General features: G+C 37.8%; 1 protein-coding gene across 1 annotated transcript; it reads left to right on the plus strand.

The window, feature by feature from the left end:
- The first annotated feature begins 898 nt into the window (after window positions 1-898).
- On the plus strand, window positions 899-23605 carry BRMS1L (BRMS1 like transcriptional repressor). Its single transcript, XM_070931388.1, has 10 exons — window positions 899-1100; window positions 6380-6470; window positions 7381-7508; window positions 11561-11640; window positions 16415-16511; window positions 17416-17499; window positions 18571-18635; window positions 19653-19692; window positions 19941-20067; window positions 21228-23605. The coding sequence occupies exons 1-10, from the start codon at window positions 965-967 to the stop codon at window positions 21349-21351; spliced, it is 972 nt and encodes a 323-aa protein (XP_070787489.1). The 5' UTR covers window positions 899-964; the 3' UTR covers window positions 21352-23605.
- The last annotated feature ends 82 nt before the right edge of the window (window positions 23606-23687 follow it).

Here is a 23687-nt window from a genome sequence, read left to right on the forward strand (position 1 = left end):
CCATTTTGACAAATGAAGTCCATCTTAAAAATCAATTCACTCGGTCTAAAAGTGACAATGTTTCAAAATATTTATTTTGAGCATTCTTTTCCAATTTGCTGGAAAACAAATAGAAGTTAATGAATCCTCGAAAAACAACCCCTCAGCCACTTCCCAAATTTTCCGCATTTGAGATTGGGCCTCACATCTCTGAGGGAGGCATAGTTTTAGGCCTTAATGTGTGGCACGAACCAGCCAATTGCAAGTGATAAATCGTGATTTTAAAAACCTTCGCTCGGGATGTTACCCGCGGGGGGGGGGGGGTGACGACGCAAAAGGCGACGCTGCAGCAACTCACTTCGGCCTCTGGGAGCGCTATTGGGCGAAATCCTTTCACCTACAGAATCCAGAGAAAGCGAGCGTCTCGGAGGCAAGAGGAGTAGACGCTGTCTTCGCCCACGCGTTCCCCAACTTGTACTCTTTCCCCCCCACCCCCAGCTACCTAAATGCAGAAATCCTTGGAGGAGGAGGATGTACCCGAAAGCTTCCCGCCGGGAAGAGAAATCAATCGGTGGCTATTGTTCCTCTCACCAATTTTGTTTTTAATTTCAAACAAGATGAAAACAGCGTTAATCTCTGTGTTAAAATCTGGTTTAAAACACGTAGACCCTTCAGTAGCCTCCCTCCCATCCTCTCCTGCCCTACTACTACTTCTACTGGGATCTATAAGCCTTCCCAAGAAAGACTACATATCCCGAAATCCTCCGCAACACAGAACACCCCCCCCCAACCACGCCCGACTACGAAACGCTCATTGGCGTCCCACCAATGAGCGGCCGAGAGGCGGGTTGGGTGGTGCCGCCCTAAGGTGGATGGCGGGGTTTCGGTGGGGCGGAGCTTCGGCGCGTTAGAGGGCCGGGCTGGCAAAGCTGCCGTCCTGGGTCTCCAAGCGGGTGACGCCGGGCGTCTGCCGAGAGTGGGCGCGATGCCGGTCCATTCGAGGGAGAAGAAAGAAAACAACCACGATGACATGGAGGTGGACTACGGGGAGAACGAGGGCAGCAGCTCCGAGGAAGAGGAGTCGGAGAGCTCGTCCGTGTCCGAGGAGGGCGACAGCTCAGGTGAAGCGAGGAAAGGGCTCCTGGGCGGGCACATGCTAGAGCGGATCTGCCTCGCTTGGGGTTAGATGGGGGCAGAAGGGAGGGCTCAGCCCCGCCCCGTCCGGCTCTGTCGGCTTGCCGGGGCGATTCCGCGGCTTTTGCAACCCTTATGGCCCCTTTCGGCATTTCCTCCCACTCCTTCGCCGCGGGCGACTTGTTAGGAAAGCCCCCCTTTCCTCCCGGCTTCTACGCCCCCTCACCTGGGCGGGCAAGGCAATGGCCTCACTTTCCTAATAAGTTTCCTCCCGGGCTCATTGGGGAGAGCTATTCTCTTCTTTTGCCTCTAATTCCCCCCCCCCCCCGTCATTCGGTGATAATAAACCTACGGTGTGGTGTATTGTCTGCAACCAGCCTCGGGGAGGGGGGGGGCGGCGGAGGAATTTCTATAAATTTCTGTAAAAGAGTTGATTTGGTGTGGCACCCCCCAAAAAAGAAAAAAAAATGCCACAAATGCATTCAGACAGGTAATTCTTGTGCCAGTGGCTTTACGGACTAAATTGCAAGATGGAACTACTAGTATGAAGGTTGCAGTTTTCCTGTCTTCCCTTTAAAGAACAAGTGCTTTGTGTATTGCCATTGCCTTCTACAAACAGGGAATGTGCCAGTTATAACTTGAATATTAGTTTGTTGAAGCCTCTATTATTTTTTTTCCCCTGTGTACTGAAATCTTTGGAATGTCCCATATTTGTTTGTCTGAGGAATGTTCACTAGGCATTTTTCTATCCTATCTTTAGGGTTAAGGTTAAATGATAATGGTTTCAGTGCACAAATAAATAAAGCGTAAAACAAACTGCCGAACAGTAACTTAAAGCTTGTATTTGTCTTTGTATTCAATACCTTCGGTCACTAGCTCTAAAGCTCACCTCACCTCATAGTAGGGTTGTTGGGGAAAAAAAGAGGTGGAAGAAGTATTAAGTATGTTCACTTGTCAAAAATATTTTTTTAAAAACACAAGTTAATATGCCTAATATGGAATTCTTATCTTTGTTTTTCTACCAAGTATGTCTTGGACACTTGGAAGTAAAACATAGTGAGCTTAATGATGATCCATCTCAGAATATGGTTGGTTCATTTTAGCATCTTAGGTGTTATATCTATGGATCCTATAGTATTAGGATATTGGACTGGGACCAGTGAGCTTCCATGACTGTAGAATATGGGTCTACCAATCCTGGAGGAATGATAGAATGTAAATTTATCGTAATCAATAAATTATATTCAGTGCATATCATATATACATATTGCAGGAATAAATGCAATAACCTAGTTACTGTAATTAGTGTTGCTTATTTTTATTAAGCTAAAAAACAGTATGAGTAAATATATTCCGTGGGAAGGATTCTGAGGATGTCTTGCAGTCACAATGTGTTCACATCACAGATGCTATTGCAGAGAGATTTTTCTGTCCATTACATCCTTCTTTAAAATCAAGTTGAGTTTGATTCCTGATGACTTCATAGACCCCTGCAGTTTTCTTAGCAAGAATATGGAAAAGGTTTACAATGAATGTTCTTTGGAAAGTGATTTCCCCCCCAGTTTCTCAGTCTACACTACAACTCTGGAATTCTCCCATTCAAGGCCTAACCAGGCATTACCCTGTGAACTTAGATCAGGCCAACTAGTGCTGCTACATGTTGACGTGCATCCTTTCCCACTAATTAGGAATAAAATTTTATTTCACTATATGCTGCTAACAATAGGACACCATAAAACAAGCATATTAAAAAGTACACATGAAGATCCTTCTGCTGGTTAAAGACATTGTCAGGCTCCTTACTTGCTTTTCATGACTTACTTTGGGAAGGTTTAGGTTTTTGTTGTTTAATCATTGTGTTTTTAGTTACACTTAATGTTTATGCTTCACTGTATGTGAAAAACAGTTTCTATATATTATTGTCCAGCATTTCCAAGAGTTATAGTATGCTCTCAAGTTTATCCTCCTCCAGTTTCAATAGCAAGGAGGCCCCAAAAGTCCTCTTTTTCATAACTGCTCTTTATTCTGGTGTCAATCCAGACAGATAGGAATAAAAACTATGACAATTTATTGGAGTGGGAAATATTTTTTTAATCTTTGGGTCACAAGGTCATCTCTATTAGTTTACAAAACAGATCTAAAGTAATATTTTGTGGCATCTAATCTTAGCAGTTGGAGGAAATCCTTCTAGCTTTAGTAGGTCTATGTCTACTCAGTATTTCTCAACCTTGGCAATTTTAAGATAATGATGGCTAAGAAATTCTGGGAATTTAAGTCAACAGAAGTTGTCAAGGTTGAGAAACCCTGAACTAATTCCATTGCTGAAAAGAAGTCATTACAGTGGAACAGCACTTATACCACAGAAGATGCATCTAAGTACAGAATCTTATATATTCTTGGAAGACTTCAGAACAGCATTTTTCAGGGAGCGCTCCCGTTGTGTCCACATTTCGGACTGCCATTTTGTCCTACCTCCTTGACTCTGGGCACGGCGGCCATTTGGTGGAGCTTCGCGCCCCCGTTTTTCTTTACATTGCCGGCCGCCATTTTGTTTATCGTTCTTATCGATATAGGGAATATATAATAAATAGAATGATTCACCCCTTTGTTTGCTTTGTACTTCTGAAAAGATCTCTTAATTATGTCAGCCACAAGCCAGACATAGATCCCTTGGAATTGGAGGCAAAACAGAAAGCCATGATTCTAAAGACTTTCATTGATGGCTTGAATTAAACAACAGACTAAACTAGGTTTTCTCAGTAGGTATAATTATCTTATACAGAGCTTAATAAAATTGATGTGTAAAACACTTGAAAAACTCTGGGATGGTTTTTAATAAGTCAAGAACAATTAATAAATACAATAAAATTATTAGAATGTCTAATTGTTAACATTAATGCCCTTCCACATCAATTTTTTCCATTATATATTTTAAAGACTTATTAATCAATGAACCCAGGAGATTCTGAATTTTCTCTAATGTGTACTTGATAGAGCTCTTAAACAATTAAAAACTATATAAGAAGCACAAGAAGCACACTATTAAAGACATAGACATTAAATAAAACACTTAAAATTACATAAACCTATAGAATAAATATTGGAGATTAAAAAAAAAACATATAATTTTGGGTCTGATTTTCTGTCAGCTACCTTACACATTTGATTGATTGGAAGAAGGAATATGGATGTACTCTTAGGTAAAAGAAGGGATATAAATTTAACTAAGTAATTATAGGGACTTCAGAAGAAACTTTGAGGTGAAAGATAGTGGGAGGGTGAGTTCCCTTATTTCTCGTATCTGACAAGATTATATGGACAAGTTGGGTTGCTCTTGATGTACCAATCACTCTACTTCCCAGAAACAGGGTAGATTGCTTAGGTGCAAGCTCTTCTACCCATCCAATCCACTTCCTCAAGATTATAAAGTCTGGGCTGATGTACCACCAGGGGAGGCTGTTCAACAAATTATTGGGCTCTAAGCCTTTTAGGCATCATGTCAACAGCACTTCCTCAAATAAGCAGCTGACACAAGTTCCACATCCAGATAATGGTGTGCTAGTGTCTTATGAGTAATGTAAATTAGCCGAAGTGTCTTGGTTTCAAATAAATTCTCATTTCCCTCCAAATATTATTTTGACTTCATTAACCATTAGTCTGTATGGGTGAAGGTGTCTGCTGTTGAGTAACTTGTAAAATCATATTTTAAAGCATCAAGAATAAGACCTGCTTCTGCTCTCTACATGCTTTATGTTCTATCTTCAATTCAGTGCAGAGAAAAATGTTGAAATCCATCTTGTGCCCAAAAGGTCATTTGAGTGTCTTTAGGCCAATCATTGTTTCTCATCTTAACTCATCTCACAGAGATGCTGATTGGACACGCAGCATTGTGTGGGTCACCTTGAACTCTTGAGGAAATAGTACAATACTAGTTTAACAAAATAAATATACAGTGATATGTATGAAACACATTTCAGTATTTGTGACTTGTTTCAGCATAAATTGAAGTTTAGGATTCAGACGAGCTTCTGATTGCTTTTTTGCAACTGAAGAAGGAAAAGGGGGAGTGTGTAAATTTGTAGGGGGGCAGATCTTTGCAATTGATGGTGTAAACAACATTGAAAAAATACTTTGAAATACTGTTTTTGAGTGATATGTAAATCAACAAGAGATGGTTTCTATTTCAAATTTTGGCTAAACAACGGAACAGTTTAAATGGGTTGCCCAAAGGCATCATTTATTGTCATTGGTCTTCCATTTGTAGTATGGGGAAAACAGCATCTTAGGTTATGAATATGGAATTGGAAATGTATGTTAAACATCTTGAATGGCTAAAAGGTGCTGCTTAGATTATGAACTTGATTTTCTAATATGCAAACTTGGTATAGTATATATTGAGTTGAGTGTGCATTACCATACTGATGGAAGCTGGAGTCATGTACATGTTTAGGTCCTTGCTGTCTGAAAAAGGAGTGATATTGTATAGAAAATGTTTATCCATGGATGTTTTTACCTGGGTGAGATGAGGAAGTGTTGATGGGAAGGGAAGAATGCAACAATGAAAAAAAGAAATATTCTTGTAACTGTTGCCTCTGCTCTTCCGCTAGGGATGACACATAATATCTAATACATGAATGAATATTTTTGTGGATCTTCATTTGTAAGTAAAGTTTTGCTGTTGCTATAGCTACAATAGTAAAAGTTTGAGGTTGTTTTATCAGTTAGGGCAATGGCATAGGATTATTCATGCAATCTAGAGAGCAAATTGAAATGTTGCTATAGGTGTACAGAGTTTGTTTTATAGAATTAGACATATCATGAAATTATGGAACCCTAAGAAATTATTATTGTTTAAACTTGCAAAAAGGTGAGCTGGTTTCCAAGTGTCCAAAATATGGACATGTGACCCTGGGTGCATGTGCGAGTGTCATAACTCAGAACAGGATGGTAAGTATAATTTCTAATGTTAGCTGAGTCAAAGGCTACCTGTATAACATAGCTGGCTCTAAGATGAAATGAAAGTGTATCAGTTCTTTCATGAGATTAATCAGAAAATAGATACACAGAAATAATATATGTTATATCTATTTTCCAGAAGATTTAATAATTTATTAATAATTTAATAATTTAATAATGATTGGTCCATTAATTTAACTTATTTATTTAATTAAAAACTTTAGCCGCTCTTAGTGAAAATATCAGCTGTTAACTACATTGGAAGAGTCAAACTAGTTAAATTTGTAAAAGTGTATAATTTTCATTGCAGAAATGGATGATGAAGATTGTGAAAGAAGAAGAATGGAATGTTTAGATGAGATGTCTGATCTTGAAAAACAGTTTACAGATCTCAAAGATCAGTAAGTAAACCAATGTTCTAGAACTTCTCTTAGATGCTAATTTAGCTGTAGTCTTGAACTTTAAGTGTTTTTTCTATCAGGGCAACCTTGTCTATCCAAATATGGGAAAGAGTATACTGCTTCCCTTTCACTTTTCAGCCCCAATCCAGGAGCCTTCACAGGCAGTCGCTTTCGCGACCAACTATTTTGTGTTAAATTTATATTTACTGACAATAAAGGGAGACTAGTATAGATCTATTTCAAGCTATTTAGCTCTCATCAGCTAGCCATACCTTTCTGGGATTTGAACCGGGCTGCTTGCATATTAGGTAGATGTCTTCCTTAACGCTTGGAGATTATCTTTTAAAATTCTTGTATTTAAATTAAATCTTTGGAGTAAGAGTTGGAAGTTATCTCATCCAGTTTCAATGCTCTGTCCACAGACAGCTCCAGCACAAATTCTATGGTCCTGGGTGTCCCAGCTTGTCACTGCCAAAAATGGTCGTCTGCCATGCTGCCATTCGGGAGAGCTTGCTTCGGACCTAAGGAGGAAATTGCGAGTTCCTTGTGGTCCATGAAGCACCTCTCCTTTCTTCACCACCCCTACAATGTGGCTTTGACCCCATAGGGCCTCCCAACAGCGGTTACCGGCTGGATTTCTCGGGGCTCAGCGGAGCCCGCTATTTTCCAAGCCATTCTCGCCGGGACGTCAACCAGAAGTCTGAATGACCTTTTTGAAACAATGTCTAAATAAAAAGTTGACTGTAATTTATCGTATATCTCAGTCTGTTTTTGAAACGTACTAATTTCTTCTGGGCTGATGGGCTTCATAGGCATGCCTAGTGCCAGTTGAGAAGATCTTAGAAATATTAATATTACACTGTTCTATGCCTGGCTTTAATATAATGTGCTCTATTTTTGTTATATTCAGACTTTACAAAGAGAGATTAAGCCAAGTGGATGCAAAGCTACAGGAAGTCATTGCAGGAAAGGCACCAGAGTACTTGGAACCACTGGCAGCTCTGCAAGAAAACATGCAAATCCGAACAAAAGTGGCAGGTGAGTGCATGAAGTAGTTGTTGACTTGGTTAGGTATACTATATCACTGCATGGCAGTGGTAGAAGTAAAATGCTAATAAAAGTTTTAGGGCTTCTGAAGCCTTTGAATTGAAAACAATTGGGGTTGAATTTTTTGTTACTGCATATTTTTTGACCTTATATTTTAATAGCAGTAGTGTGCAAGGTCATTCATGGCAGGATTCTGTTTCCCAAATAAATGCATGTGTATAATCTTTCACCAACAACAATCATAGTTGTGTTGTTCCTTTGGGGAAGAAGCTTGAAAATGCAGAGCTGGGTGATACATTTATTAAAACCAACAAAAATGACACAGAGTGGTGTATTTTTTGTAGGTATGTAGGCATGCATGCATTTAGTGTATGGCATATCATGAGCTAGCAGTTCTCTATAATGGCTGCCTCCATCTGGATCATCCCCCCAGAAATTAGACTGGCCCCCTCTCTGACACTCTTTTGTAAGGCCCTGAAGACATGGTTTTGACAGTGGGCCTGGAGAACCCAGAGTGGAGCCCATTAAATGGTTGGTTTGAGTGTGTGTTGCTGCAGAGGAGGAGTGGGTGTGTGTGTGTTATTTTATTGTTTTATTTTTCTACTTTATGTTTTTATTATCTGTAAGCTGCCTAGAGTTGCTAGTGACTGGCGGCTATATAATCTAGATAAATATCTAAATAAATATATATATATTAACATTTTAAGCGGTATACAAATTCCTCAGATCTCTTTGTCAATAAATATGTTGCAGAAAGCAGGGGACAAGGAAGAAGCTAGCCAGTTTTTTAAAAATACTAGCCAGATGTTTAGGATATGAGAACTTGTTATTGCAAATTAGTCCCAAAATGGCAGCTATATCTCAGTCAGAATTGGGTGTTATACCAGGTTAAACTCAATTTTCAGGAAAAAAAAACGATTATTTCCCTAGTTCTGAAAATACAAAGCAATTAATCTCTAAATCTATTTTGCCCTCCCTTTCAGTTGCTTCTATAGTTGCAGTTGTCTTCAGAGGGCTGGTTCAGATGTAGTATATCTGATGTTCTAAAATTGTGCTGTTAAAAACTATAAATCATCTTTAGTGTTTTATATCTAAAAACTGATTTAAAAATGCCAGTTTCTTGCTCTGTCCAAAACAATGAACTTTGGTTTAAACTTGGTTTATTATCTTGAATCATTAAAGAATAATTACCGTATTTTTCGCACTAAAAAACACACTTTTCCACCCCAAAAAAGTGGGTGGAAATGTCTGTGCACCTTATAGAGCGAATATTGCGGCAGGGGGGTTGGTGTGGCGGCCGTTTGCCGCCACCTGGGAACGCTGGAGCCTTTGCTGCCAAGCAGCTGATTGGCGGTTGGATCCACCTCCCGGAATACTGCTGATCAGCTGTTCTAGGTGGCAGGGACTACCGCTACCAATTGAATGGCAGCGGTGGTGATAAGCAGGATGGTGAACACTGGCGGCAATCCCCGCTGCTGATCCAACTGTCAACCAGCTGCTCAGCAGCGAAGGCTCCAGTGTTTCCTGGCAGCAGCTCAACTCAGGTGACTGGTGGTGGGTGCAACGGAGCAGAGCCCTGACGAGCCACATGCTGGGGCTGTGATAATGTGCTGAAGCTGACCAGGCTGTTTGCTGCAAGGATGCTACCCAGATGAATACCGATGGATGCTGGGAGGCAGAAGCAGGTTTTTTTTCTTGTTTTCCTCCTCTAAAGCTAATGTGTGTCTTATAGCCGGTGCGTCTTATAGTGCAAAAAATACAGTAAATGATTTAAGACTGGCTGGTAAACAGAATTCTTTGTTTCAGATATTAGGGTAGATTATGGTTTAGAATAATTAGAATCAACATATGAAAGTAAGGAACGTATTTATTCCTATTTTAGAAAACCGATTTGTTAAGACAGAGCATTACAATATATTTACATTTGTATATAATAGGACAAATCTATACAATATATTTGCATGTAAGAAATGTACTGGGGCACTATACAGAAAGGCTGGACCAAGTAGAATAATGAATATAGTGTAATAATAATTTTGACATAATTTTAATTTAATGTGGATTGATATTTATTTTCTCTCCTTCCCAATATTTTGAATGCTTTAAATTAACTTTTCCTGTATAGACCTTGAGCAAAGAGGCTTCCTCTTTCTTGCACACTGAATTATTTGCAAACCAGAATGGAAAACAAGAATTTGGAAACTCAGTAACTGAGATGCTGTTGAAAGGCTAGATGGAACTCACATTAATGATCATAGATTTGCAAAATATTTTTGCAGTCCACTACAGGTAGTCATTGACTTACGATCACAATTGAGCCCAAAATTTCTGTTGCTAAGCAAGACAATTGTTAAGGGAGTTTTGCCCCATTTTATGACCATTCTTGCCACAGTTGTTAAGTGAATCACTGTTAAGTTAATGACATGGTTGTTAAGTGACTCTGGCTTCCCCATCGTTTTTGCTTGTTAGAAGGTCTCAAAAGATGTTCCGGTGCCCCTGCGACACTGTAATCATCTCATAAATACATTCCAATTGTCAAGCTCCTGAATTTTGATCATGTGACCACAGGAATGTTGCAACAGTCATAAGTGTGAGTAATGATCATGTCACTTTTTTCAGTGCTATTTTAACTTCAGACGATCACTAAATGAATGGTTGTAAGTCAAGGACTACCTGTAAATTGAGCAGGAAATTTTTATATCTTGTTCGTTGCCACATACTATCTGCTTACACATTGTTGCTAAATCATAATAAAGTTTTTATACTTTATACACAGTATTACTTTTAGATACTATTTTGTTACAGTTGATGCAAGAGGAAAATATATTCTTGGCTCTAGAAACCCCAAGGTTTTTCTCATCAAACTGTACACCCACCCCTTAAGAATATGTGTTTTGTTGTCCATTCTGTTTTGCAAACAGAAAATGCCATTTCTCCCTTCTATCCAGTCTGTTTCCTATTTCTTAAGTCAGAAAGAAAAAAACCCAGTGGATTGATTTTGTTTTATTTTTACTGCTTACCAGGTATATAGCAGGCAGGAATCAGTGGCTGATTTCTTATTTGGTTTCTACAAGGAAGTGGTTCCTCCATTCAATAGCATAGAGGAGGAGCACTTAGACTTATAAACCACTTCATAGTACTTCATAGTACATAGAGTACCCCTCTCTAAGCGGTTTACAGAGTCAGCATATTACCCCCAACAACAATCTGGGTCCTCATTTTACTGATCTTGGAAGGGTGGAAGGCTGAGTCAACCTCGAGCCTGTCATGATCAAACTTTTGGCAGGGGGCAGAATTAGCCTGCAATACTGCATTTTAACCACTGCGCCATCACGGCTCTTTGTAGTGTAGAGCAAGCAACAAACAAGCAAACAAAGAGAGAAAGATAGGGTTGTTGGAGAAATTCAGTGGTCCTTTTCACAGCTGTCAGAAACCTATTTGCATTGGTGCCATCATGATCATCATTATCTCAAGGAACGATGGGAGAGAGGGAGGGAAGGAAGTTCTCTGAATCTTGTTTTTTAGTATTAAGATTGCATTATATGCCACTTGTTCACACTCTCCAAACTGTTTACCATCAGTACTTTCCTTTTGATTTTGACTTTTTCAGGCCATGCAACAAATGTATAACTGATCTAGAATTTAAAAAACATGGGGGAAGAAAGGTTGTTAAATTAGCAAATGGACTATAAACTTTAATGGCTGCCCATCTTGCTGGTCACTGAGCAAGTCTAATAATAGGTTAATATTAATTCAACCAGTGCTCAAATTCTATATGTTTTCTGTAAAATAGCAAATACTCTTACAGGTAATGTTAAGATTTATAATTTTCAAAGCAGCACTTGAGCCTTGTAAAGCCAGGGCAGATACCTCATTGGATTGGGATTAAAACTTAATTAATTGGGATTAATTTAGGCTTTGCATAAATGGAGATGTAAAGCAAATCTTTTTTTATAAATCCCACTATTGCCTTTTCAGAATTTTCAGAATGGCATTCCATGATGCCCTTCTCCTATTAATATTAAATGAATGTTTATTTGTAGGTATCTACAGAGAACTCTGCTTGGAATCTGTGAAAAACAAGTATGAATGTGAAATTCAGGCTTCCCGACAGCATTGTGAGGTACTGTTTTGAGCTGGAAATGTTTTAATCTGTCTGTAATTGATTAGTTCTGAGGTAATAAACTCACTACACTAAGCTATATATATATATATATTTATTTATTTTGTCAATAAGTATCAGTATAGACATAGACATGGACACCTGAAAAAATGGCACAAATAAATGGATATAAATAAGCAAAACATAGCCAAAAACACATAAAATGAATACATATAAATGGGGACAGTAGGACAGGGACAGTAGGCACACTGGTGCGCTTATGCAGGCCCCCCCTTTTTTTAATTTGATTTATATGCAGCCCTTCTCCGGAGACTCAGGGCAGCTTACAATGCATTAAGCAATAGCCTTCATACTTTTGTATATTTATACAAAGTCAGCTTATTGCCCCCACAAACTGGGTCCTCATTTCACCTACCTTAGAAAGGATGGAAGGCTGAGTCAACCTTGAGCCTTGGAGAGATTCGAACCAGCAGTAAATTGCAGGCAGCTGTGTTAATAACAGGGTGCGTAGACCACTGTATCAGCAAGGCTCTTTTAGAGGGACCCCCTTAGGGACCTCTTAAGAAACATGAAAGGTCCACAGTAGACAGTTTAAGGTAAAAGGTATGGGAGTTAGAGAAACTAGCAACAGGATCAGGTAGAGTGTTCTAGACATTTACTACTCTATTGCTGAAATCGTATTTTCTACAATCAAGATTAGAGCGGATTACATTTAGTTTGTATCTATTGATAGCCCTTGTGTTATTGTGGTTGAAGTTAAAGTAGTAAATTAACAGGTAGGACGTTATGGTAGATAATCTTGGGTACTAAGTTTAGGTCGGAATGTAGACAGCGTAGTTCAAGGTTATCTAGGCCTAAAATTTCAAGCCTGGTGGTATAAAGAATTTTATTGCAAGCAGAGGAGTTGAGTACTCTTCTTGTAAAATACCTCTGGACCCTCTCTAATGTATTAATGTCCAAAATACAGTTGAATAACAATTTGAAAATATTATATACTTACAAATTTTATATATTATATACTTACAAATATATAAATAGTATATATTTTATCTACAAAATAGTTGGGTTGCTTTAAAATATCTTGATATCTTTGTCAGTCTTACTAATTGTTCTTGTGAAATTCTTGCTTAAAGTTTTTTTATTATGTTTTTGCAGTTATGTTGAAAGCTTATAATGAATCAGTTGGCTACAGCTTTTGTATATTTAAAAGATAATATACATCCTGCATAAATTGTACCCAGGCTATTTTAAGATATGTATCAGCTTTATAAAAATCACCTGAACCACATTTTTGCATATTTTGTGTGCAGTTTTAGTTTCAAGAAACACTTCTGTGATCTGCCAGATTAACTGCATACTCAGGAAGGAAAAAACATTCAAATATTTATTTCAATTTATTTATAAACTGTTTAGTATTATTACATGAGATCAGAGTAACGAATGGAATTTGATCTAAAAAATTTAGGCACACAGCTATAACTAAAACTATATAACTAATATTTTAGTATTTTAATGGTTTTACTGTTTTTATTGTTTTTTTAAATGTTTTTAAGAATTTATTTGTAATGTATATTTCTGAATTGTGAGTTGCTCAGTGTCATTTGCTGAGATAGAAATTATATGAATGAATGAATGAACGAATGAAACAAAACATTATTTTACAAGAGGATAGAGCTTTCATGAAGCCCAACAGTAAATTCTACACACAACCTCCCAAAGTTGTTTATGTAGCATATATGTTTTTTGTAGTATTAAAATAATTCTCAAAAACACCAAGAGCAGTCATAAGATTAGTGGATTTCTATTTTTGATGGTGAAGCCCAATTATACTGTAATAATCTTGGACTACATATAGTCTTTAGTCAATTACAGCACAATGCACATTTGATAGATAAATGAGTGGGGACAAATTGTGTCAAATTATTTCACTTCTTTCCCTTGAACTTATATACCCACCTACTGTTGATGAAATGTCTGATAACATAGCCTTTTATTTTCAATGAACCAAGAAACTGCTTAATCAGAATCTGATGCTAATAAATGAGAAGGCATTAGGACACATGAACCTTTCAAGGAAGCACGCCTAGGTTAACTAATTTTACTTTATTATAGGTTACTGTTCTGTCCCCCCACCTCACATAGGCAGACACACGACCAAAAGACGTCTACCAGTAATTTATTTTTACAGGCTGACCTGAATCTGAAAGCGCCTTGGTAGTACAGTGGTTTAAAGCACCCTGTTATTAACACAGCTGCCTGCAATTACTGCAGGTTCGAATCTTACCAGGTTCAAGGTTGACTCAGCCTTCCATCCTTTCTAAGGTAGGTGAAATGAGGACCCAGTTTGTGGGGGCAATAAGCTGACTTTGTATAAATATACAAAAGTATGAAGGCTATTGCTTAACGCATTGTAAGCCGCCCTGAGTCCCCGGAGAAGGGCGGCATATAAATCAAATTAAAAAAAAAATCCTTTGGCAGATAAAAGTTCTGGCAGCTACGAATGCCTGCCAAGTTTCTTATCACCTCTAGAAACAGGAGTCAGCGTATCTGTAGTCCGTTGCTGGGGCAACCAAGGGTTCACAAGGCACAAAAGAGTAGTCAGAAGTCATTCACAAAGTCCAAGCCTTAATTCCGAAAGATCCTGTCCGAAGCTCACGATATGCAGTTTTTGTCCGTCACAGAGCCTGCAGAGCAACCCCATCTACTTTTATCCCCTGTCGGGCATGGCTCAGTGACTCAGCAATCTCTGGCCCTTCTACACCTCTTCCTTTGCTGCGCACGCCTCTCCCTCCGACGCTGCCTGGGATCAATCCAAGATTGATCTTCATCACTCCCTATTGGTGGGTGCTCCGACATGCCTTCCTCCTGGCCTTCAGCTGGAACCTGAGACATTGCCAGAAGGGAAGGTCCTAGAGAGAGAGGCCTTGTCAGTTCCTCCCCATCACTTTCAGAGTCATCTTCCTCCGTGAGGACAGGCTCAGGAGCCGGAGTCACAACAGTTACATTAACAAGCCTGCAAATATGAAAATACATTTCTCCCCTCCCCCTTACCTTTATAGCCCAGGAAACAAGGGAGAGTCCGTCCAGAGACATTTGCCATGCCCACATTCCTTCTGCAAGCTAAGCTGCCTCTTATCCAACTTTTCCCCTGGTTTTGGCTCTTCCCTCTGTCCCAAGATCATCCCCACATGCCATTACATTATATCTCATACAGTCCTTAATCATTTGAAGATGTACAGCACAGATTTAAACAAGCCTGGAAACAAGCTTTGTCAATGGCGAGTAGCCCCAGGCGAAATATTGAACATGTCATGTGGATTTTTGCTCAAACAATGTCACAAATATCAGTGCAGCAGCATTAAATTTTATATGAACTTTTATATAATAATAATAATAATAATAATAATAATAATAATAATAATAATAATAATAATAATAATAATAATAATAATTTGATTTCTATACCGCCCTTCTCCCGAAGGACTCAGGGCGGTGTACAGCCTATTTAAAAACACAGACAAAACAACAATATAAAATTTAAAATAATTAAATAAAGTGGCTCAGATTTAAAACCCCAATAAATTTAAATACCCCAATTTAAAACTATTGTGTTGATAGTCCGGCCTGGCGGAACAACAGGGTCTTCAAAGCGCAGCGAAACACCCAGAGGTCGGAGATCTTACGAATTTCCGGGGGCAGTTCGTTCCACAGGGCTGGGGCTCCCACAGAGAAGGCCCTCCCCCTGGGCGTCGCCAGCTGACATAACTTGGCTGATGGCACCCTGAGGAGACCCTCTCTGTGGGAACGGACTGGTCGGTGGGAGGCTATTGGTGGCAGAAGACGGTCTCGGAGGTACCCGGGTCCTATGCCATGGAGCGCTTTAAAGGTGGTGACCAACACCTTGAATCGCACCCGGAAGACTACTGGGAGCCAGTGCAGCTCGCGCAGGAGGGGTGTCACATGGGCACAATGGGTTGCGCCCATAACCACCCGCGCGGCCGCATTCTGGACCAGTTGGAGCCTCCGAGTGCTCTTCCTGCAAGCAGGAATCTCAAATTCCTGCTTGCAGTGGCCAAAACTGTCTTGAGGCAAGGGTGATCATAACTGGGCAAAACAGATCGGGATGAGTGTAACAGATATTGTTTCCTGATTGCTTATTTGTAACCCATGACTATCATTAAGTGTTGTACCTTATGATTCTTGATGAGTGTATCTTTTATTTTATGTACATTGATAACGTATGCACTAAGACAAATTCCTTGTGTGTCCAATCACACTTGGCCAATAAAAATTCTATTCTATCTATATGACCTTGGCTATTTAAGAACAATTAAAAAACATAAACATTTGCCATTTGGATTGTTTTTGCATGTAAATGGGGTTTAGAAAACTTCAGGGTCTACTTTATTTTGTCTGGCTTTTATTTAAAGTAGCTACAAATTATAAAACTTTTTTTAAAAAGTGGAATTCTTTGTTTTCTAATGTAATATATTTATGGAATCTGTTTTACTGCAATTGCATGCACTTTTCCTTTTCTGTTCTTATTGCATTTATTAAGTGGGTTTTCATTTTCCATATTTATGAAATTTATATTTTTTTAAATTTAAATTCAAGTAGTTTAAATACTACTTGAGACAAGAAAATCCCTTTTAATGCTTGTTATGACATATACTTGGAATTTCTGTGAAAAGAGAACATCTCTACAGTATTTGTGAGGATGTTACCTGCTTCATGTAACTTTCAGTGTGAACACCGTATTAATTTTTTCTTTCAGAGTGAAAAGCTCTTGTTGTATGATACTGTTCAGAGTGAATTAGAAGAAAAAATCAGACGACTTGAAGAAGACCGACATAGTATTGACATTACCTCAGGTAAGTTACTATTCAAGAGATAAAGCTTGAATGAATAAGTCACTACCCAAATTAATTATAAACTGTGTAATAAAGATTGCAGTGAATTATAGCACTTGATTTATTTTCGGAGTGTCTATTTTGTCTACAAAATTGAAAAGAATTAAGAATATTAAGTTATATTTTTAGATTTACTTCTGCTTGTACATTCTACCTCAAAAAATTGATAAGCTAGCTCATAGTTTTTCCACCTCAGCAAGTTTAAGATGGGTGGACTTCAAGTCTCAGAATTCCCCAGTAAGCCTGCTGAATGTTGAAGTTTACCCATCTTAATTTGCTGAGCTTGAGAAAAATTGAGCTAGCTCATGCCTCTTAATGAGGCCTTGGGTTTGTTCTCTGATGCCTTCTGATACTTAAAATTAACCTAAAACAGGGTCCCTAATCTCTTCAGGTCAATGACCCTTTCATGAAATTTCAGATTGTTCATTGACCCTCATTTATTATATGAAAATAACTTAATAAGTACTCCTTTCACTAATAATAGTATCAATAACAATAATGACAGCCCCCTGGATAATCTCATTGATCTTTGGGGATTGATATTGATCACTTTGGAGAACCCTAACTTGAAGGATACATGAATAAGGATGATTCCCCATTCTCTGAACTCCTGACCTATTTGAGGGTGGATAGTTTTTGAAAGAGAGGAAGAAAGTGTGGTGATGGAATAAGGGAAAATAAACACACTTGTGGTGGTTTGGGTAACTTCGTTTCTTATGGTTTTAAACTAATCCTCATAATTTCTTAAATATGATTTAAGATATGAATCTGATTTTTTCCGCAAGTTGGTCTTTTTAGAAGGGCTTAGCCTATGAACTCTGGGATTAAAAAGGTGCAACTGCAAGATTTTTTTTCTCTTTCTCAGAGTTATGGAATGATGAACTTCAATCTAGGAAAAAAAGAAAGGATCTATTTAGTCCAGAGAAGAAGAAACCCGTTGTTGTTTCAGATATCCTTTAGCAGCTGCCATAAACATACATTCATCATGCTATTCTATTTTGGAATAATCAACATTGTGCAAAGCGTTGAAAAAGAGTAAGAAGCAGTAAGCAAAATTAATGAAACACAGGAGATAGGGCTAAAGAAAAAGAAAATCAAATTAATTTTAGTTTGCATCAACACTGTTCAACCTATCTCTCCATGCCTTTTCTGTTACCAATCAAGAATGTTTATAAACTTAACTCCCCCCCCCCTTTGGTGCCTTCGAAACATTGTTGATTTTTTATGCCTGCCTGGACTAGTCCCTGCAAGGATTTTTGGCAAAATTTCAGAACTCTTTGCCATTCACTTATTCCTAGACACAGAGAGAGTGATTGTAACAAGGTCACTCAGCTGGCTTTTGTGCCTAAGAAGGGAGTAGAACTCATAGACTCCTGGTTTCTAGCCTGCTACTTTAACCATCACATGAAATTAGCTCTCATTTTTATAACTTAACTACTGAGTATAGTTAGTTCAGTTGCTTATTTGTCACCTTTCCTAAAACATGCATAGGGAAACATAGGATGGTAGTTTGAAGACTATGACAAAATCATGAGCATTATATTTTAATAGAGCCTAAGGATAAATTTGACCAGAGTTACTATACTATATGTCCAGTGTGAGCAATATAGTATCATAATATTAACCCCTCTAAATATTGTCATCCATAGAGTAATGAAGAGATTGGTGCTGACATTTTGTTATGAACACACCTATCCCAGATTTCTTTTCACTTGTTTAGGACTTTTATATTTATGTATGGATCAGATATTTTTTTTCCAGAAAAAGATTTCCATATTTTTTTTTCTTTCCAGCTTGAAAGGATATAATACTATATGCTATAGAACGAAAAGCATCCCTTTTAATTTAAATCTCAGTGCTTGAAAATAAATGTGGGAAAATAGTTTATGAATTTATAGAAAGTAGTCTTAACCTTCTTATGTAGTTGATTCCTAGTCTGATGTACTTGGTGTGGATGACACACAGATTTTTTAAAATATGATCCATTTTAGAAAATGTACAACCTCCTTAACATATTAACGACCCTATATTGTGTATATGCTACAAGATCTTGATATACTTGAAGACTGGACAACAATAAGGAAGGTATGTATATTTTTAAGTGCCTAGTTTTAAGATATTTACTAGTCATCACATTTATATGTCCATTTTTAGACTCTGCAAATAAAGAAAAAGATGATCCTGTAACTATTTTGTAGGAAGAGAGATATATGATGGTGTGTTGTATTGATTGGTTTGATGATGGGTTGATAGGTCCTACAAAACATGTGTATATAGTCAGTTACAGTGGTACTTCAAACCAGATGACTTACCATATAACCTTTTGCTTTGGCTGGGAAGGACATCCTGTCCCTTTTCCTTTATCAGCGACCTTCTCAGGAGACCTAATTTCCTGTCCACCCTCTGCGATCATTCTCCCTTTCCTTTTGCAGCAACCTTCCCAGCATAGCTGATTTCCTGTTTGCTTTCTGCAGCCATCCTCCTTTTCCTACTGCAGTGCATCAAGTCCCACACAAACAATGAATACCCAGACAACATTTTCATGTCAAAATGCTTTGACACATTTTGAAGCAGTTGAGTACCGAGGTACCACTGTATTTGAAACAAGAAAGAAAATAATCATCTAGCATAATGATCTGCTTTTATTTGGTCTACTATTATAGTAGCATTCCAGGTTCTCTTACCTTATCCATGTATGGTTTATTCCAGAAGCCCAATTTTCATCAGATTGTCCTGGTTCTGCAATATCTGCTGCAGACCTGGGGGATATCTGAGCTGGCATGACTTTCTTGGGTCATATCACCCATATCCTGAGGTAGGCAGGTGAAAAGTTGGGGGAGTCTTTGCCCAAGGACCTCTACTGGTAAGATAACTACCAACTGAGATTCAACCCCAAGTCTCCCACATCAAAGGCCAGTGCTCTAATCACTACACTATCCAATTGCAATATACACACTTTTTCAGAATAAGTTGTCTATGTTTCCATATATCTTTTTCACAGGAGTTGTCATGAAATTGTTCTTTAAAATGAAATTTCTTTAGAAGATAGCTTTCTAAAACATGACTTTTTTAAAAAATGATTTTTTTTTTTTTAAATTTCAGGCAATGGCTACGTTGGGACCACATAGAGTGAAAGCAGAACGTAAGGCAACTTACTTTACTCTTTTGCAGTTAATTTATAGAGTAGCCAATTACAACTATCATGCCCTACTCCACTGCTGCTGAAAAGCAGAGGCACTATGACCATGATGATGCAGTCAGTTCCCCTTTTTTTGGCTGTAATCCTTTGTAGAGTACCAATATCCACAATGGCTTCCTTCCCACTTTCTATTTCCTGTCTTAAAGCAACTGTTACATTTTATTGGCATTTTCTATACTGCCTCTTTTCAGCACCTGTCAAGTTGGAAAAACACCTACACAGCACACGATCTGAGGAAGGAAAACTCTACTATAATGGGGAATGGTATGGACGTGGACAGACAATATGTATTGATAGAAAAGATGAATGTCCTACAAGGTATGACTTTTTAAAATAAATTGAATACAGTTCAGATTTTCCCTCCTAATGTATTAAGTGATTTAGGCATATGTAGCTAATTTGGACATAACAGTTGTGCAGCTCATGAGGGTGAGACTTCAGAGTAAAGCATCCTTAAGGTACATCAGCCAGATAGTAAAGCATCCTTAGGATAGCATCAGCCAGAACACAATAGTAATAGCATTTAGGCTTATATACTGCCAATAGTGCTTTGTAGCACTCTCTGGGTGGATTACAATGTAGAAACATTATTTGCATATTGCCCCCAAATCTGGGTCCTCATTTTACTGACTTTGGAAGGATGGAAGACTGAATCAGCCTTGAGCCCCATTAGGATTGAAATCCAAGCTGTGGGTAGAGTTTGCCTGCAATATTGCATTTTAACCACTATGCCACCAGGGCTCCTGGTGGAATATTGAATATGGAAAACTTGCAGCTCGATGCCTTTTTTATTTCCACTTCAGCAATTTTTTCCTGTTTTATTTTTCAATTCATCTGTTTATAATGGGAAGAATATTCTTCATATGGTGTACCACAGCCCTTGTGTTAGCTTTCCAAGAACTATAATTGTAAGCCTTACATTTTGTCCTTGAAACTGGATGCAATATACTTCATTATCTGCATGAAGTATGTCTTCCTCCAGTATACATATCTCTGTCTCTTTTTATGTGTACCCCAAGGAAAAAGAAATACAGATTAAATGAAATAAGCATTCTCAGTTTTGCTCTGTTTTACCTTATTGGGCCACTGTGTTGTAAATAAAACAGACCTAATGATTATACTTAGGTTATTGTATAATTTCTATTAATAGGCAACAAAACAGATAAAGTTTTGAGGATATCAGTGTTCCCCATTTACTTAGTCTCTTATTGTATCTAGTTATATATCCATACATTTTTTTTTGGCAAAGGAAAGCTGTTTAAAAAAGTGAATTATTTCCAAACCAATGCAGTACTATGGAATATTCTTTTAGTATTGTACTATTCTGTTAATTTTCCTTCGTTTTCCAGGCATTTGCTATTATACTTTAAAGTTTTATTACCAGTAATTATAGTCCTGTTTATCAATTTGTGTACAGTTTGGGGTAATATTGCAGTTGTATAGGAACACTAATTTCTCTTTTCCGTCTTCCTTTTTAGTGCTATAATTACAACAATTAACCATGATGAAGTGTGGTTTAAGAGGTCTGATGGAAGCAAATCCAAACTATATATTTCCCAGCTACAAAAAGGAAAATATTCCATCAGACATAATCACAACTGACTATTAAACTAACCAGACAGTGTTAGCCTGCTTGAAGTGTCATAAGATGGAAAATGTATTTACTGTATGCTCTCATCTATCTTTGTGGCCGTATCTGTGTATTTTTAGTAGTACAAGTAGTCTTCATGCAGATGTTTTAGAATAGGTAACACATTATCATGTTGAACATGACGTTTTGCCTCTAATTTGGGTTCAATGCGTGACACAGAAAATAGCTTTGGATTGTCTGGAATTCATGGTTAAGACTGCAGTCCTATAAAGCTTTGTGCATGCATGAGCTAGAATTGTGCATACAGGTACAAGGCACTTTTATTTATATTTTTTCCTGTAACAGCTTGTATGACTCAGTCAACAAGCCAATTTTGAAGTTGCTTAATTGCAGAGGTGGTGGAATTGAAAAAGGATGCGTGGAACTATTCTTTCTGGATATTGTATCTTCATGTGGATCTATGGCTTCCAGATGTTGCTGAACTACAACTCCCAGCATCCCTTTCCATTGCTCCTATGAGCTAGAGCTGCTGGGCTTCTCCACCTCTGATACTGACACCTCTCTTTTTACAGTTAAACTCTAAAAACCAGCTGTATAAAATTGGCAGTAGTAGAGTTATCTAAAATCATGTAATTGTGAAGTCCATTGCCTAGCATTTGCTTTTGCTTTTTAGCAGTCTTGCTTGTCTTGCAAATATAGATTGCAAAAATGTCTTGCAGGCATTACATGGATATAGTCTGGTAGTGAAATATTTTTTAAATTAATTGAAAACAACAAAAAAGTGGCATCTCAAAGGGTTTGCCTATTTATCCTCCTTTATTTGTGTTACCAGTTTCTTTGTGATAACAAAAATAAAACCTAGCCATAAATACGTTGCTTCAAGGCAATGGCACTATATCCTGTAGTATTAAATGGTCTTTTTCTTCAAGTTAAAAGTGCCAATTCAATAAATGATGAAATAATGACAAAACCTATTGCTGCATATACTGCATATTGTCCTATAATAATATGTATCTATAGTTAAGCACAGTGTAACCTTTCAAAATTGTATATTGGGCAAAAAATATGTGATGTTTGCAGCTTCAAAATTCTAGAAAGGTTTGAATTTGTAAAATTTAATATGGAGGTAAGACCTAGCTTTCATGTTTGAAGCAATAGAAGAGGGTGTTGTGAGTGTGGGGAGAAGACATTATTTGGTGGTTTCTGTGCACTTTAAATCCATTAAGATGAAGTTTCAGGAGAGGGACTTTGTCTGATGGAAATAACTGCCAAAAGTGTTTGAAGCTTCGGCTTAGATTGGTGCTAAATCTGACTGTTAATAGGTGGCCTCAGTTTTTCTTATAGTTGTGACTAGAGGTTCAGTGGATAAATTAGTAGTCTCAGCAAACATTGTAATGACAAGAATGGGGAGCTATATAAAGAAAACTGAAACTTCTTTTACAATGGAAATGTGAACACAGTCATCCCTGGAAGATGTAAATACCAGAAGGCTATATGAATCAGCCACTCAGCTGCAGGCAAGCATTTTTATGTTTTGGTTTTTTTAGTGTTTAAAAAGTCTTGGGGGGAAATATTGCTTAAATCTCAATTCTATGGTCTTGATTCTGACAACTCTCATTTCAAGTCCTTACCGTGCAAGCTTTTGGCAATCAGAAGAATATCACCTTCATTCATCAGAAAGTGCCTGTCACTATTCAAAAATGGCTTTGTGTGTCTTGGAATGTATTTATTTTGTTTCTGGCATGAAGGATCAGCAACATCTGTTTTTGTACAGATCCGTAGGTTGGAAACACATCTGTCTCATTTTGTCTGCAATGCGTTACAAACTCTTTGCATCCCAAAGTAGGCCACAAGCATAGTGTGGCAGTGAATTGTGGAGGACTAGCCTATTGCTTAAAACTTGGTTACCTGCTCATGTCATGTTTGCTTGCTTCTGTGTAACTGGCAATCGGACCAACTTGCCAGTTAATAAATTATGACCTCTCCTGCTTGTCAGTTTACTTTGTTACCGTTACTAAGCCTCAAAACAACTAAACTGCTTTCAACTTTTTATGAAAATGTATTTGCTGATGTTGGAAGACAGTTTGACCATTGCCAAAAGTCTGCAGAAAACTAACCCAGAGGAGTAATCTTACTCTATGTATCTCTCATATTAGCCAAACATATATAAAGTATTAATGACAGGTTGGCTTTGACAACCCCTCTGTATGTACACAGTTTGATAAAGCTTTTTTTGTAATGATGAAATATTTGTATTTTTTAACCTGGTGTATAATAAAATAACTCATCATGGAAAATCCAGATAATTAAACCTATTGTCTGTGTAGTTTCTATTCTGTAAATATGG

The sequence above is a fragment of the Pituophis catenifer genome, unplaced genomic scaffold (genome assembly GCF_029215685.1).
Source record: "Pituophis catenifer annectens isolate HBS135680 unplaced genomic scaffold, rPitCat1.0.hap2 SCAF_1, whole genome shotgun sequence".
Taxonomy (NCBI): Eukaryota; Metazoa; Chordata; class Lepidosauria; order Squamata; family Colubridae; genus Pituophis; species Pituophis catenifer.